General features: G+C 42.2%; 1 protein-coding gene across 4 annotated transcripts in view; it reads right to left on the bottom strand.

Moving 5' to 3' along the window:
* Positions 1-9,621: 9,621 nt before the first annotated feature.
* Positions 9,622-17,455, bottom strand: part of LOC135491211 (major facilitator superfamily domain-containing protein 4A-like) — a 34,721-nt gene continuing 26,887 nt past the window's right edge. For 2 of the 4 annotated variants that reach the window (XM_064776934.1, XM_064776937.1), the window contains 8 exons: positions 17,040-17,090; positions 15,010-15,143; positions 14,092-14,184; positions 13,568-13,648; positions 12,957-13,104; positions 12,667-12,737; positions 12,268-12,385; positions 9,622-11,631 (listed from right to left, as the gene is read on the bottom strand). In XM_064776934.1, the coding sequence (XP_064633004.1) occupies positions 11,462-11,631; positions 12,268-12,385; positions 12,667-12,737; positions 12,957-13,104; positions 13,568-13,648; positions 14,092-14,184; positions 15,010-15,143; positions 17,040-17,090 (866 nt within the window). In that variant the 3' untranslated portion in view covers positions 9,622-11,461. Of the gene's footprint in view, positions 11,632-12,267; positions 12,386-12,666; positions 12,738-12,956; positions 13,105-13,567; positions 13,649-14,091; positions 14,185-15,009; positions 15,144-16,877; positions 16,896-17,039; positions 17,091-17,455 lie in introns of all 4 variants that reach the window. The other 2 variants (XM_064776938.1, XM_064776939.1) reach the window with 2 other exon arrangements.

Genomic DNA, 17,455 nt, shown 5'->3' with positions numbered 1-17,455 from the left:
TTCCTTTCTTATAAATTCTTTGGAATCAACTTTTATCACCACATTCTCATTGGCTGTCGTTAAGGTGACGTCATTATCTCAGGATATCGAGAAATTGCAGTTATATGTGACTTTAAAGGGAGTTAGGGAGTTTTCGCAAGTCCCCCGAAATGCCAACATTGTTAGACCTACTGATCGACGAAGACGATATATGAAGTCGAACAATGGGATAGGCGTTCACGTGGACGTTTTGGGGGCTTTGCGAAAATTCCCTTATCACAGAGTCGTAAACAGGGAGTGTTAACCACTTCTTTTAGGCCACACGCGGCTTGTGAACACGGGTGCTCAGTATGACGTCAGATTACCACTAAATAATACGTCATGTACATCTTGACTTTGCAATGGGACTGTTAAATTAGTAATAATTATCTATTATATAAGAACTCCAAAGTTATGGAAACCTCAGGAGCCTGAACAAATACTTTTTATACGATATATGATATTTTTATATGACCTGTTTTGAGGAATTTCATGCTGACCGAATCGATCGTTTCGATGTTGACGACATGAGTACCTTCGTCAGTTTTTGTCACTGCTACAGTTGTCGACCCTCTGGTAGCTGGCATCTGGTATATTCGCCTTGTCATGTGCTTTAATATGTCAAGTGTATTTTATTTTCTGTTCCGATTTTGCGTTTCATTTATTGCCCTTTACATGTTCATGTATTCACGAATAAATAAACAAAATATATTATATATTATACATGTAGTCAGAGTGTTATTTTCATGAATCTATTTAAAGTCCCGTATGCCGTTCGTTAGAAAATTGAAATTCGTGATTGAATTTCAATCAAAATACCTCCTGAATGTGAATTTCAACATTGCCGTTGTGTAGACGGATATGCATATAGTACTTACCATGTTTCATCAAACTTGCATGCATTATGACTGCACTACGGCATCATGTACGACTGCATTCCCATTTTCCTTACCCACGATTGAATACGAACGGTGTACAGGCCTACACTCCGGACGCAGTGGACCGGCCTCGTTCCTCACCCTAACATAAGGAGACCCACGGCAATAGGATGACGCAGTGGACTGCCCAGGGAGTCTACGTACCCCTTGAGAGTCATTTTTCCTTGGAAACTACTGATTACTATAGTTGTGAATAACATTTACAAATCAGATAGGCAAAAGCAAAAGTAAAAACGCAATTTCGCAACAATACAATGCCAACAGAGGCAATCTAATTGAAATCGCACCACATCCATTTATCTCCAATGAGGAGTCATACACACAAGTTTTGACCCAGTTAGGGCAAAACGAGAAAATTGCGCTTATTTTCCTCATAATTATATGGATCATACATAAAACAGTTACAATTTTGTTTCTTCCCTGTTTTCGGAGTGTGAAGAACGTTTCATTTAGTACCGGTATATAAACTTTGATTGATAGGCAGTCACCCGAAAATCCACATCGAATCATTTGTAACCGCACACCTTGGCAAACATATGGATGGCATATATCACTTGCTTATGTTTTAAAGGAAGCTGGACCTAGGTCATCCAGGATTTTAACCAGTACGGATGCCGTATGTTACTTGCTAATGTGTTTTCAAGGAAGCTGGACTTTTATAAACTCGTTTCGAAGTCGGCGACATTCATCTGATCAGTGCCCTGTATCACTCACGAGATCAACGGGAATCACCATCATGGCTAATGAGACACTACCAGTGGTTTTAAAGAAGCCAAAGGAGGAAATCGCCTTGTTGGAATTGGAGGCTAATCAGAGCCACGACAACCCGAGGCTAGGCTTAGGAAAACAGGTGGACGCAATCTCCCTTGATGAATTCGATCACGGCTCCTGGTGTGCAGCGGTTAAATGCGGAACTGTTGGGTCAGTACAATCGTTTTTTAACACACTTTCGGAAGAACAACGCGGGATGTTGGTCAATCAACATCTGAACTTAAAATATAAAACTAAGAATTTCAGTGGAAAGCTCCGATTTCAGTTACCACTGTTTCTGGCGGTTGTGAGGCGATCACGTGAACTCATTATGATATTGCTCAGCAACGGAGCAGACATTCACGCGGTGGAGAGTCACGTGGGCAATGTCGTGCACGCCCTCTGTTGGTCAGCATTCTTCTTTCCTGAGAAGGAAGAGGAGCTCGTCGATGTTTACAACTTTTTGTTAGATTCCATTGGCTGTTCACAGACAAGCAGCGCTTTGTTGAGGTGTGAGGATGCAGACGGTCTACGCCCTCTCGAGCTCGCCGCGAAACTAGGAACATTTCTAGTATTTGCGGCCATCTTGGATACTGGATATGTCTACAAAATCTCCGCGGAGGAGAACGGCATCTATGAAGAAGTGACCTATGATTTCACTGAATATGAGAAGATGGGGAATGGCGGACGGAACTTCAAATCACCGCTTCGCTTTTTTCGGTATTTAGAGAACAATGACTTAGAAAAGGCAGGCTGTGAGAAGGTGCTGTTGCAGTCTGTTATTAACGAGTGGATCGGGGATAAAATGGCACGGAATCGTCTCGCGATGGTACTGTGGTTTCTTCTTCGCCTGATCTTTATACTTTCATATTACGTCCTTATGACTTACGGCATTGATCGAGGGCGGTCACCCGGAAACTACACCAGTTACATCATTGAATGTCCGACCATTGAGCCTGGCGTTTTCAGCAATAAAACAATCCCTCCTCCTATTGGACTCGAATACATTCTCCCCGAAAAGGTAATTGGTGTTGTGGCTCTCTTCATCATACCCATTCTTTTGTGCTTCGCTATTTCGAGCATCATCAACTCCATACGTTATCTCGTAGGTTGTAGGGGGCGCCAGCTGTATCGACGGCCATGGAGTAAAAATTCTTCCGGTTACGTCATTTCTTGCTTCTTCAAAGCGTGTCACATCCTCCTGATAATTTTTCTCTTGGTCGACATATCCGCTGCAACGATCGACCGAGGAGAACACTCCTCCAAAACGGTAACCCCACACCTTATGCTGTCGTCCTGGTCCATCTTCTACTTTCTGCGGCTGGTACCAGGCATCGACCATTTGGTCATCGGATTCCAAAAAATGATCAACTTATTTTTCAACTTCCTTATCTTGGCAATGATAGTATTCACCCCATTCGCGTTGTCCTTTTTCGTCGCCAACGAAACCAAATGTCTAGATGCAGACTTTTCTAACCCGATCATCAGCTTTTATTCTACGTTCCTCGTGACTCTAAACATGGTTGACTTTATCCCAACGACGAAAACCACTCTTTCCTACTTCATGTTCCTGCACGTTGCCTTGGTGATCATCATCGCTTTCCTGACCTTGAACTTCCTGGTGGCCATTTTGTCTGAGGGGATCCAATCAGCATCCAATTCTCGCCAAACGCTCCTCATGCTGCAGAAACTAGATGTGAGCATGGAGGTTGAAGACGCCCTCTTTTGTCTCTGTTGCAAATGCTGTGCTCCTTGCTGCATGTGTTGTTGTCGTTGTTGCTGTAAGGAGACAAAATATCAATTGACACTTTGTCGTGCGGTCAACCTCTGAATATCTCTTCCTGCAGAGGTTCAGGGGCCGGTGTAAAAGTAAAAAGTGTCCCCCCTAGGAAAGGTGTCCGGGCCTATTGTATTCTGACAGATTATGGCATATGGTTCTATAGAGGCAATGACCGTCAATAGCTCAGCGCATAATAGAATCCTTTGTTCCCGGACATTTTATCCTAGGACATTTTAAACTTCTACACCGGGTCAAGTTCTTCAAAAGCTCCAAATTCAGGTTATCCCTGACGTGTTGCGCGGCACTCTTACATTACTTGTGAATCTATTTTCGTATGAAAACCAACATATCATGTTTTCCCTTTACTTGCTCTAATGGCGTCATCTCTTTATAATATTTTATCATTGATTTTTTTTACGTAGGTTGAAGGTTCTGTTAGGGCTGACAAGGCCGTTTTGCGTAACCCAGCCCTTCGTATTGAATTTGGTCTAAAGATATGCCACCATTTCACGGGAATTAACCGTACGACAGCGTAGAGTTGGGTAGAGATCTCTAGCAGCAATAGACCAACCCGATCCTTCAGTGGGGTGTAATGCTCTTCTCACACCCCTCAAGGTTTCATCATACACAAAAGATCGGGCAGGTCCATTATTACAGGAAATTTATTCTCCATACAGTCCGGTTGGGTCTGCATACGATTGGGTACCGTGTATATGGAACAGTCAGGCATGCCGATGTTTTTTTGGGTAATCGAATAGTGTCAATGTCCTGAGTAAACTGAGGATTGAATAAGGGGCATGTAAGCTCTAGCTGCTTACCGATAGGACAATACCGGTGTAAAAGAAATGCAAGTCCCCCGGAATCCAAGTCCGGTGCTTTTGTTAAAGTGAATAGAGTCGCCGAGTTCCTTTGTTGAAGATTATGTAGCTAACCCTAACCAAACCATTAACCACATTCGTTGACAATACCCAGCTATTGTATGGGGTCCTGCATTCAATGGCCCTCGGACTTTAAGCTATGTGTAGTCATGCATTTCAAATAATCTTTATGCATGTTTATTGTCTGTAAATGATTGTATCGCTTGATTTAGCTTGAAATTAATCGAGAATAAGATGAGAAGTATTTATCAGTAACTTATTGTTCCTGTTGGGAACAACCTGGTGTCGCTCTTCATGAAATACGTCTCGTCAAAGTTTCAAATTTATTTGAAAGTCTCTGGTATCATCCTCGTTAGAACACTACCCACTGATTAATTGCTAGCTCATTATCAAGCATATCTTATCTCTTTAAGATAGCAACTGCAGTGGAACCTCCCTTTGCGGACACCTCTCAATTAAAGACAACCTTTCTATTGTGGTCCCAACTTGTTTATTTCCATTCAATTTGACCTCTCTAATTAGGACACCTCTCTTTTAGGGACAGTATTTGTCAGTTCCGAGGGTGTCCTTAACAGAGAGGTTCTACTTTACTATAATTACGGGGCACCCTAAATAGGCCAGGGTGCTTTGCATCAGGTACATTTAGCCCTAGTTAACGAACGACTTACTGTATTTTTGGACAACAACCTCATCATCAGGAACATCTTGCTCCTGGTGGAGAGCAACTACTTTTGAGACGCCATGAGCTCTTCATATTAACACGCATCTCGACATTGCCCACGTGACTCTCCACCACGCGAACGTATGCTCCGTTGCTAAGCAATATCATAATGAGTTCACGTGATCGCCATACAACCGTCAGAAACAGTGGTAACTTAAATTGGAGCTTACTGAAAGCACTTTATTGCCTTTTAGGACGTTCTGAAGAGGAAGCTCTCTATCAAGTACATCATGTCCTTCTTTCAACCCACTACTTTTGTGACACACTGAATGAGTACGTCTCACCCTTGTCCGAGAACAATCTAATGTATTTTGGGACACCCTGAATAGGGATTTTTCATCAAGTACATCTTGTCCTTGTTGGAGAAGAACCTACTGTCTTTTGGAACACCCTGAGTAGGGACCTCTTCATCATTTACACTGGTCCTTGTTGGAGAACAATCTATTGTCGGTATTTTGGACAGCCTCTGAATAGGGAAATCTTCATCATGTACCATTCTTAGAGTACAATCTACTGCTTTTGAGGCGCACTGAATGAAGAGTCGTTGATAAGGTACGTCCCAACCTTGGTGGAGGACAAAAAGCTGGACGTTTGGGTCTTTTTTATCAAGTACATCTTGTCCTTGTCGGAGAACAACCTTCTGTCCTTTGGGACACCCTGACGAAGGAGTTCTTCGCCAAGACATCTTGTCCTTGTTGGAGAAGAACCTACGGCCTTCTAGCCTCAAGAGGAACTCCTTCCCTCCCTCCTCCTCATCAAGTACGTCATGTCCTAGGTGAAGAACAACCAATTGTATTTGAGGACATCTTCCGGGATACCCAAAAGAATGAGTTCTTCATGAAGTACCTCCTACTCTTGTTGAAAAACAACCTACAGTCTCTTAAACAGCCTGGAGAGGAGATATTCATCAGATACACATTGTCCTTGTTAGAGAACAACCTATTATCCTTTGGGACAGCCTGAATAGGGAGCTCTTCATCAAGTGCGGCTTGTACTTCTTGGAGAACGACCTATTGGTTTTCGGACACCCTGAATAGGAAATTCTTAATCAAGGTAGGTTGTTCTCTGACAAGGATGGGTTGGACTTCCTGCAGAGCTCCCTATTCAGCACGTCTAAAAAGGCAATAGTAAGTTCTCAAACTAAAACGAGATGTCTGGTATGAGGAGCTGTCCACTCAGGCAGCCCCAAACGACAGTGGGTTGTTCTCCAACACTGACAAGATGTATTTCATGAAGAGCCGCCTATTTGCGGTTTCTCGAACTACGGTAGGTTGTTATACTTCTCTTTGGACAAGCGGAATCGAGAGCTCTTCATTGAGTGCATCCTGTCCTTTTTGGAGAACAACCGACTTTGTTTTGACCCTCAAAACTGACGAGAGTTATTCAACGTAAACTTGTCCGTGCGGTTAGAGACAAATATGTTGTCCTTTGGGACACCATGGATGGTCAAATATTCACTTGGTACGTATCACCCTAGTTCTAAGTATCTTGGTACTATTAATAACAGTCTGTTATTGTATCAGATATGTATTATCGACATCCCATTTATCTCCTACCCTAAATTACAGATAGTATTAGTAAGTCGTTCCTGTCATAAACGCTATATTTAAACTTGCCTGCGGCGGCAGAAACAAGTTGAAACACGTTTTAAATCAGAACCAGCATCGCCGAAGGCGGTTCAAAAAATTTTTTTTTCTTTAAGACTGATTGAAACCACAAAGAGACTTTGATCTAAGTTTATATATTACTTTTGGACTGGTATGGTCCATCGATTCAGATTAAATCATAAATTATGGCAAAACTTACGACCAATAAAGATGTCATGCTGGAGAAAATAAAATGTCCTCTCACCTTACGAAATATGTCGCAGCTATATACCCAAGATCTATGACGATTTCAATTTCACTGTTTATCGTCTACAGTCCTCGAGAAAATAGCTTTCGTATCCTTACTGTACCCAAGTTGGGCAGATCTCGAAACTTTTACGAACGACGAAGTACAAGGCACAAAGGTCTTTGGCGTCATCAAATCCTGCGCAACACTCGTAAACCGGCGGCTTTTACACTTACGATGTAGTTGCACGAGAAATGGAACTCTTCAAAAACTAACAGTTGCATACTTTGTACTCTGTTGTTCGTGTCAGTTCGTAAGACTTGCGAAACCTGCCATCATTATCGTCGCGATGTCCAGCGATGTCAGGAAACGAAGTCACTGCGGTCACCAAGCGAGAACTTTGAAAGTCTTAACACAATATATTGTTCAGTGATATCGCCATTTCCTTGTTCCTTTCTATGATATCTCTTTGCTTCATTTTTTTATTTCAAGAATAGTGATCCTTTTAGTCGGTGGTAACCTCGTGTATCGGATCAGTGTCACCAGTCAAGCGAAAATCCTCGATCGACAAGTAGCCCGTTCAAGCGAACTCCTCGATTTACCGACCATAGCCCGATCAACTTACTACCCTCCGATCAGCATGAATCTATCTCTATATACTCCGTCATGTTAACGATATTCTATAATGACAGCTATTCACATCTGGATGAACGAGTCAACTCTCCACCAATCAGGGTCAACAGGTTCGGAGAATTTGTCTCCAGATCCGAAGATCAGAATACTCCAAGATATCGCGACATTTTCCCGCGAGTATGCGGTGCTGGTGTTAGTTGTGTTAGGAATACTAGGGAATACCATGGCCCTGGTTCTTTTTTCTCTACCTGAGTACAGTGCATCCCCAACCTGTACGTTGATGAAGGCTATGGCAGTGTCGGATACCATTTCCATCATGTTTCCGGTAAACCGTATTCTGTTGACGCGCTACCATGACATCGTCTCTAAAATGGCCGCGTACAAGTGGATCTGTACTCAGCACTACTTCTTCTCTGGATACCCATACACGGCATCTGCGTGGTTCCTGGTATCCATGTCATGTGAACGCTTATTGGCCGTGATGTTTCCAATGAAAGTTATATCATGGATAAATGCAGCCCGGTCAAGAAACATAGTCACAGGGGTTTTTGCTGTTCTTTTCCTCTACTATTTTCCTATTCAGTTCTTTCGGGTCCGGAATCCACAGTATGCGATTCGTTGGTGCCCTTTCCACTTTTATCTAATAGATTTCGACATAATTGATGAAATCTACGAACAAGTTGAGTCAATCATCAATGTTTATGTCCCATTCATGATCATACTAGCCTGTAATATCGGCATAATTGTCGCGTTAAATTCGAGCAAACGCCGTCGTCGGCGCCTTCAGGCAGAGGCGAAAAAAAGCCACTCATCGGACAGCAAAGAGGGGAACATCACGAAGATGCTTCTGATATCGTGCGCGGTTTTCATTATCTGTCTGCTACCGAAGCGCGTGCAGGGGATGTACTGGGCAGATTACCAAGGTGAGTTTTCCCCACAGACAAAAGCCTGGAGGCTCTGCTCAGGCGAAATCGCCCTTGCTATTCGCTTTTGTAATTATTCCCTGAATTGCTGCATTGCTATACTTCCGATTGCTAAATTCAGACAACGCTTACTGGAACTTATTTTGGGGCGCCCTCTTCGCGTGTGATCGGAACTAGAATAATCATTGGATGATGCCGTTCCCTTGAGCAGCTGTCAACGTCACTTCTGCCCCAGACAGTTGTGAAGAAAAGACATTCGACAATAGGTTATCCGGCAAAGAGACTCGGTGGCAAAACTCAGGAATCAGACCGGACCGAATTGGTCTCGGAGGTGCCACACGCTATTTAGCCGGTTTTAGTGCTCCTGTTTTACATAGGCCTTTTAGACGTAATAAAGGCCTTTTGCACAGGCGCCCTTCAACCGGCTAAATAGCGTACACGTGTACCAAGTTTTAAGTCGACAGCTCCAGGACATGTGGTCACAACGTGCCTTACTAACGGATGACGGACGCTGCACCATGAGGTAAGCTCACCCCTCAGAGATGTAATCTATTTCGTTCTGAAAAAAAGAGAAGATACGCGATCGTTTCTCAATATCTTATTCTTTTATTAGGTACCATAATCACCGTTGATATCGTATCGAGAAGAAGTAGTATTAATGGTCGCCATTTTCACACCTTGTCTAAATTTCGAGTAAAAACTTCTCAATCGCCATTGTTTACAGAATGCTGTAAGCAACGAATTTCTCGGGAATTTTTGTCATTGCAAATTGCAAACATTTCTGAAATAAATGTTTTTTGATTTTGGCAGAATATGAAATTTCTTCTGTTTTCCCAATTGAAAACAAATCACAAAACACTGCCCCTTGCATCGTCGCAGTTGTAACCCTTATGTTATGTATAGTTATTCGCAAAATCTACAAAAATAAAACGGGCGCCGCGAAAATTTATAGGTTTACAGCAGTCTAAGTCGTCGAACGTTATGCCGACCCATCCCCGAGGTTTTTGGGTCGAATGATTATCGAAATCGACGAGGCCAAATGATATTAGTGAGGTTTCGCAACCACCCGTTTAGGCCCAACGACGACGTTTATCTATTGTGTGAGTTTACCTTAACAATAGATAAACGTCGTCGAAGGGCCTAACCGGGCGGTTGCGAAACCTCCCTATTTTTGGAGTTTGGGTGGTCAGTGAGTCAGGCTTAGAAAACATGTAAATACGTAGGCTTTTGTACAATGAACTCGTGCCTCCTCTGAAGCATCCCAAAAAGAAAATACTTGAAATTACTCAAAAATTGGTAAAAAGGCATGGCGGCCATTTACTTACTTCTACCTCTAAGATATACCTCCAACAAAAATCGAAGAAAGTGCTGACTGTTCCGTAGAAATTCAGACGTCTGTCGTGTGGTACGACATCATGAGAGCATACACAATAGTTTCTATCCTAACCTCACAGAGGCAACGGAATACACTACAATACAAACGTGTAACTAGTCTCATCATAACACTCCTTCTCATTTGATGACCCGTCAGTGACGTCACACCCGTTTTCGTCGTTACGGGACTCCGTCGCGGCCGCAAAGTTTCTCTGTACATTTTTACATACATAATTTCTTTCTTGGTGGATATAAATCCTTTCTTCGGAAAACGTAGTGATGACATTTTCACAGATAAATAAATGAGGTTACTGAATGATTGCAGCAAAACGTTCTTCTGTCTTCTAAAATGCTCGACTTGGTTTAGTAATATACTGCGTGCATTGGAGCAGTGTAGTTCTCAGGGGAAGGAAAACAGCCGAGGAGTCGTGACGTAATTGACGGTCACCACCTGCCCCCTTCGCAGAACGAAGCACTGATAGGAAATCTGTTTTCGATACAACATCACAACTTGAATATCATACATCGCGAAAAACTACGAACCATCAAAATGTCAAGAAAATAGCACGATACAATTATACAGTACATTTGTACTATTTACCCGGTTGAGATACGCCTGGACAAAAGACTAACATTACGTGTAAAATGCCTTTGTGGAACCGAAACGCCCAGACCGGGAAAAAAAGCGTCGACACAATACATGTACATTGAGACTGACCAAACGTGGTATATCACAGCACTCCGTTCACAACGACCAGTGTCCTCATCAGATCATATTCACTTGAAGATAAAGTCCCGAAAAAGTTATGTTTTATTGCCGCCCGTCCTCCAACCTTCTCTGACTAGCGCCGTCCAAAAAAGTCAGCAGGTTTTTCCAAAGCTCCATAACCGTTATTTCAATAGCGCAGTTTGAATTATAAGATATACATACATTCAATACGTATTCCGAGGAAATTTTAACAAGAAACATAACAACCAATCACAGCATCCCAAAACATTTTCTATCACATGGTTTATTATGCACAACCAATAGAAATATTGTATTCCATCATCAATTTAGCAAGGCACTCCCTGCCTCAGGTCAATTATAAGGAGGAGTATTAACATGTTCACAAATGCATCATCATGTCGGGGGTTCAAGTGACCCCATTTGGAGAATAAGAACGTCTCTTTACCTGAAATTTACTTTCAAAATTGGTCAGTAATAGCCTTTAAATTTGTGAAGCCGACCACCAGCTCTTGAAATTCAAGTTTAATACAACAGAAAGTAAAGTAGGTCATTACCACCTGGATTCCGAATAAAATTGACCTAAATGTGAAACTCAAGAATTTCACAAAATGTCTGCTACTTTCAATGTAAAACGCAGCCATCATACTCCTATTTTTCACAATCTTTTTTACTATAAAACTATTTGAAATAACCACATGATGTACCCCAAACATATAAGTCGAAAAATATGGTCAACCGAATCAAAGGCTGATTCCCGCCAAACTCCGCCGAACTCCACACTCCAAACAGAATAATCAAATGATGACGTTTTCTGATTCCATCGTCAACGATGTGACCTTGACATTTGCACCAAAGCGTGGCTCCAAATGATCTTGACCTTGACCTATGAGTCCATGACCTTTTCTTCATTTTTCTGGTCAACCATTTCTATACTGCTGTTGCTCTCCGACATCCTTGAGTAATACTTGACTGTGTGCGGCTGGGATTCATCATGGTCGAGTTTGGGCTTCAGGCAGCATGCATGGCACCATACCATTGACATTTCTGTTTTAGCTGAAAAAGTAGGGAAATATTAATATGTTATTTAAAGGCACTTCTTACTGGCAGGTGGGGCGGACCCGATCAGCTTTGGCCAATTTGGAGTATGGTGCGACTTTATTAACAGGTAACTCATCAAATGTCCTTTGCTATCTCCTAAAGCAGTGTCGGTATTCAAAAGTAAGTCTTTCCTCACGCTCTATTTCTAATCCTTGAGTAGAAGTCTGATACGGCAGACCCTACGCAGTGACCCGTCTTTCTAATCTAACCTTAGAGGGTTACAGGGAACGAGAATCTGGGACTTAGTCCCTCGAATGCCATTCATCGTCGTCACAATTGGAAAATCAGTCCTCGTCACATAAGGATTGTGACGAGGACTATGAGGTGGCAGAGTGAATTGCCAAAATAGTTCTCCTAAAAGTTCGAAATACATTTTTTTCTTCTCCACCTATCATATATATATATCAGTGATTTGATAACCAATAGTTGTAGAGCAGATTTTAAGGTCTGAATTGGCTTGTTGAACACGTTTTTCTATTCGAGGTGCAATGTTTTTGGCGCCAATGATGTCGTCCGAATGGTGAATTTACACTAAAGTTTGAGTCGATTCTCTCGGAATCGAGTCAAATTTTCAATTGATGTTTACCTTACCTAATTGTTTAGGTGAGTTTTTCCCGATACACCATATGACCATGAACACGCCGATAGATAACACAGTCATAATAACTCCCGTCACCAGGAAACTAACAGGGCCTAGTATAACAAACAGCTGTAAGAAAAGCAGGAGAAATCGTTAGCCTAGTAAATGTTACGGTGAGAGTCTGAGCCGAGAAAATCCCCACCGCAAAGCCCGCGCGATAAACATTGTGTTTTTTTTTCCGTTCGTGACCCTGAAAAGTATTTCGTTGGTTGAAGTTCCAGCCGATCTACCCCGCGGCGCATGGATTGCAGAAAGGTTCGATTCACGATCCATCAGCGTTGGGTGGTCAGTTGGATGACCGCTTGGCTGGCGATGGAACTGGTGGGTGGGATTGGGGCAGGGGTACTTACATTCCCTACAACGACTGGTAATATCATCTCCCCGAGAGCAGCCAAAGTTACGATGACCGCTGTTATCGACGCTGAAGGAGACATAGACATGGTTTTAAAACATTCAATATAGGGATTCTAATAAAAAGGTTATAGTTCAAATATCTCGGAGTAAATATTTGTGTTGGTCCCAAACCCTTTAATGGTTTTACAAATGCTCGAAAACCTTTATTTCTATGAGTGCAGTTGATCAATGACACGGAGCTACACAAGGGGCGCTAAACATACAGCCTATACTGGGTTCTACTTACATGTGACGTCAATGTACTGCTCCGCCAGGGATAAAGCAGTGGGCGTGATACTACTGAGAAAGATGCCGAACATACACGTGCCTATATACAGCGCCACGTGATCGTGGCGGAGTGATACCATCAAAATCATTGAAAATAAACTTCCGCCCTGAAAAAATAGAAGAATTCGTAAGGTACGCGCCTCGGCCCTGAAGTCATTGCGCCTCCGCCAAAATTCCTGACGCAAGGTTGGATTATAGCTATACATATATGTAGCGTACGCATTTCATCAATAGGCCAAAGCTCGGATGTGGGCATGCATGGCCGGAACCTTAAGATACATAACAAATTAAAAAGTAACGCGAGCTCCTAATTAGTAATTTGTAATTCAAGAGATTTACGAAATCTCTCGATTTATCACCGACATGTTTCCATACAATTGACATGTTCCTGAACGCATTCCCTCGAACGATGCGGGAACGTTCCGAGAAGTCAGTGCATGACAAGGAACTTGAGGGTTCAAAACATATTTTTCGACGAAATGATGTATTAACATATCTTAATTTCTCGGTCAATCCTGTGCCAAAATGGGTGATTATCTTAATTATAACGGGTCTCAAAGAAATACTTACTATATTGCACATTAACATGAACGCCGGGCTAAATTTCGTTGCAACGAAAACTGATAGAAGGCGACCTATCGAAAACGTGCCCTGAAAGAAGACATTTTAACATGTTATTGGCAAAAACCACGCAAAATCGTACTGCGGTGTACTGAGGCGCACAAGGAGGGGGAAAGTGCATGCGAGTGTTCATGAGATTTTATCATTTAAATAAAAACGGGCAAAATTTAAACGAATTTAATTATGTTTAGATACTAGTCTCCGTACACGCACAATATTCCAATACATTATACAGTCGTCACTGCGTTGGAGATTGGGGCTTGTAGAAAATCTTAATAGCTAATGAGTGATGAGCACTGCAGAGCCAAAAATGTACAATGGCCGAGCTCCTCGACCTCTCTTTCTTGCTATTGACCAATACGCAGTAAGGTCAGGGTCAGAGGACTGTGTCAGGGTCAGGGGTCAGGGTCAGCAAGCTGATTGTGATGATTTTGATTTCAAACAACCTTGAAGTAAAAATATAATTTACTTACCCAAAAACATGCGTTGAGATAGGCACCCTCAGTTTTCTTCAAACCAACTATACTTTTTAGTGCGTAGGCATAAACATATCCACCAAAGGCAGACTGAAACGACCAGAAAAGGAAATTAATATAATGTAAATTACGCACCCCGGAGAATCCGAATCCTGAACTACGGGCATTATGTGCCAAATACAGGTTCCGAGTCGTATCGTATTCCTGAATAGCATTCCGCGAAGTTACTATTTATAGCTCACAAGGTCATTTGCATAAGATATTGATGACGTTTTAGTCACGTGACAGTCGACACTTATTTCTACGCATTTGAGCTTATTTCAAAGTCAATTACCTTTGACCCTGCATTGTTTTTAGCATGAATGATACCATAGAGTCAGAGAGAGAAATGTAGTATTTCCAACACTCGGACATGTGCCAGATTGAATCTAACTGCCCTAGTTAGAAAGCCTGAATCCATTACGAAACCGCATGTTTGTCCGACATTGCCTGTAATTCAGCGATGGGGAAATAGAGGGCAGCAGCTGCAGTGACGTCATCTTCGCGGAATGCTATTCCGAGCAAGGAAAACAGCGCTCCCTTACTGCTAAAGACGCGATAACGTCCTGATTCAACATATGCATTCGGATCTGGGGAATAGTGTGGCCATCGTCCCTCTGTAACAAGAATAGCAGGCCCAGTAGCTCCGAATGCACCTGTCAGTTAATTACATGTACACGTACTATCATATTTGGGTATACCGTGGAAAAGCCATTTTTGCGAGGAAGCCATTGAGGAACTCGGAATTCAGGAATACCAGATGACTCGGAACCTGGACTTGGCCCAGAATGCAAGGAAATCAATTTGCGCGGCGCTTTACTTATATTGAGGATCCAAAAGACGAAGAAAAAGCGCTTCAGAAATCCATGTACTGACCTGTAAGCCATCGTATATGAATAACATAAATGCTGTGGCCAGTGTGAGGAAAACCACTTGACTTGTACTAGACCCGCAGCACCTTTCTTTAGAAGGTAATAATTCTGTTGATTTTTCCCATACCGACCGCGCAGCTGAAATAAGAAATATGATACGTGTAAATCTTAGAAGGAAGAACGGCACATTGGTTAAAATATATGACATTGAGTATGACTCTGCAAATAAGCGATATGCTTTTATCAGTAGCATCGCTTATATAAGGCGCAAATACTTGTACACATGCAATGATGCGAGATCTTTGTAAGTTTATCTGCTTGAATGCCAGTTATATCAATATGTGTCTTCTTCTTCCCCCCTGAATTCTGATCACACTACGTGTACAATGTCCTTCCTCTTTCTTCATTATGCAGTCTTCGGGTGAAGAACATTATCACGGCGTCACCCCAGTTTGAAGAGGAAATTGCTAAACATCACGTCGTTTTATGACAAGACAAATCATCCTCGGACCTTGGCGATGGTGCACCCTAACCTAATAACACCAGTAGATAAGCCCAAAAATTCGCTTCTCACGACACTGACATAAGAAAACGGGGTAATAACGGGAACATGATGGTGATGGGAACTTTACGGGGACGCGCTGGGATATGATGGTCACGCACCTGTATTAAACCAATCAGCTTACGCTCGACAATACAGCCTGAAAGCTATGCTATGCGCAGTTTCACCTTTACCAGTTGAATGGTAATTTCCATTTAGGATGTATTTCCTATTTAATGTGAATTTGGCGTGTTTAAAATGAAGAAAATGATGAAGGTTCAGTCCAGTTGTTTTGACACCCGGGTAAAACGCCGTCAAAAATCACCCTATACTTCACGACCCCAAACCCTGAAATTATCATACATATAAACCTATAACGAAGATCTAATGGTTTGCTAGGCAAGGATCGGTCAATTTGGCTGTGAAAGCGTTCCTCCCCGGGTAATAGTACGTCTCGAAAAAAGTAATAAGCATGAAGATACAGTGTAGAGCCGATTTAACTGTAAAATGGCCTAAAACTTTATTAACGGTGCGTGACCTGATCACCTGTATGAAGCCAAATTCACCGCAAGCGACACACTGTGATGCCTTTCAAGCAATGCCCTTGATCCGGCGCTCAAACGGGACACGACCAGTGGTAATGAATGGCACAGTGTAAGGCGGAGAAAAGCTTCTTCGAAACACAATACATGAGATAGGTTAATGAGGATTTGATAGCAGCAAAATTCCTTTTGAAAAAGTTTAATTAACGGAAATCGTAGCCAGAAAGAAACGAGTTTCGAAAGGACACAAAAGCAGTGACTAATTCACCTCTCCAGTTAAATTAGTTTCAAAATTAGGCACCAGGCGCGTCAAATGGTTAGGTTGGGGTAGCTATGTACAGGCCAACGTGGGTCGCCCACATCCGCAAAGATGTGTTGGTTTCAATAGAAATGTTGTTCCAGTAAAATCGGCCAGGTATTATTTTTGAAGTATTGATTTTCGATGCAATAGGCCCTAGTGGCGTAAGTATACTATTAGTTGATGATCAAATGATACTTAGGAATCAATGTCAAGGCCGAGAAAGGACGAGGGCTATTTTGCAAAGACAGACCTCTACTATACACTTGTCCGTAACACCAGGGATATTTTTGACATTGAGATACAGCTTTTTCTGGAGCCGTCAGGGGGAACACAGTTGGTTTAAGCAGGGACTGAGAGACAGAAATGTAACATGGGCCATCCTTAGGACAAACACACAAACCACCAGAAATCGAGTCTTTTAATTTTAATCTAAGTGCAATAACTATTTGCTAATTGGCCAAATTTTCGATGACTTTGTTTGTACATACCAGTATGCTTTCTGTCGACTGTGTCAAATCGAAAATTATTTTGTGATGTTTTCATGAGAGATGGTCTGCGTGTCATCATGTTTCATAACGGAGACATAGACAGAGGAAATGATGTTTTAATAATTGGAAAAAACATGCTCAGATTATGAATTGAGGCTCTACCTATTTCGCGAGGCTCATAAATATACACAAATTTTTCGCCATCATTTTCATCTGCAAGAAAAATTGGGCATGTCGGTCAGTCTCCATCACATATGAAACCTTGTTCAGAGAAACTTAATGCATCCCAGCAGTAAGACATAACCTAATTTTAGCGAAGTAAGGGGCAAAATAGCTTTATGTTTACTCAAAAATACCCCAAGTGGTTTCAGTGGCTTACATGACTATGAAATGAATGACTTGGGATCAACACCTCAATAAAGTAATACTCCAGGTTCACCGATGTTAGACCGAACCCCGGCTACATGTACATGCTCTCATGCACAGTATACGAAGCCTGCATTGGCAGTCGTTTTGGGTGCCCATGCTTTGCCGTTAATAAGACTGCATGAGAGTCCCTGGTCTTGCAGCACAGGATT

Source organism: Lineus longissimus, chromosome 7, assembly GCF_910592395.1.
Source record: "Lineus longissimus chromosome 7, tnLinLong1.2, whole genome shotgun sequence".
Classification (NCBI taxonomy): Eukaryota; Metazoa; Nemertea; class Pilidiophora; order Heteronemertea; family Lineidae; genus Lineus; species Lineus longissimus.
Note: the sequence above shows the minus strand (reverse complement) of the source record. Positions and strands in the feature narration are given on the sequence as shown.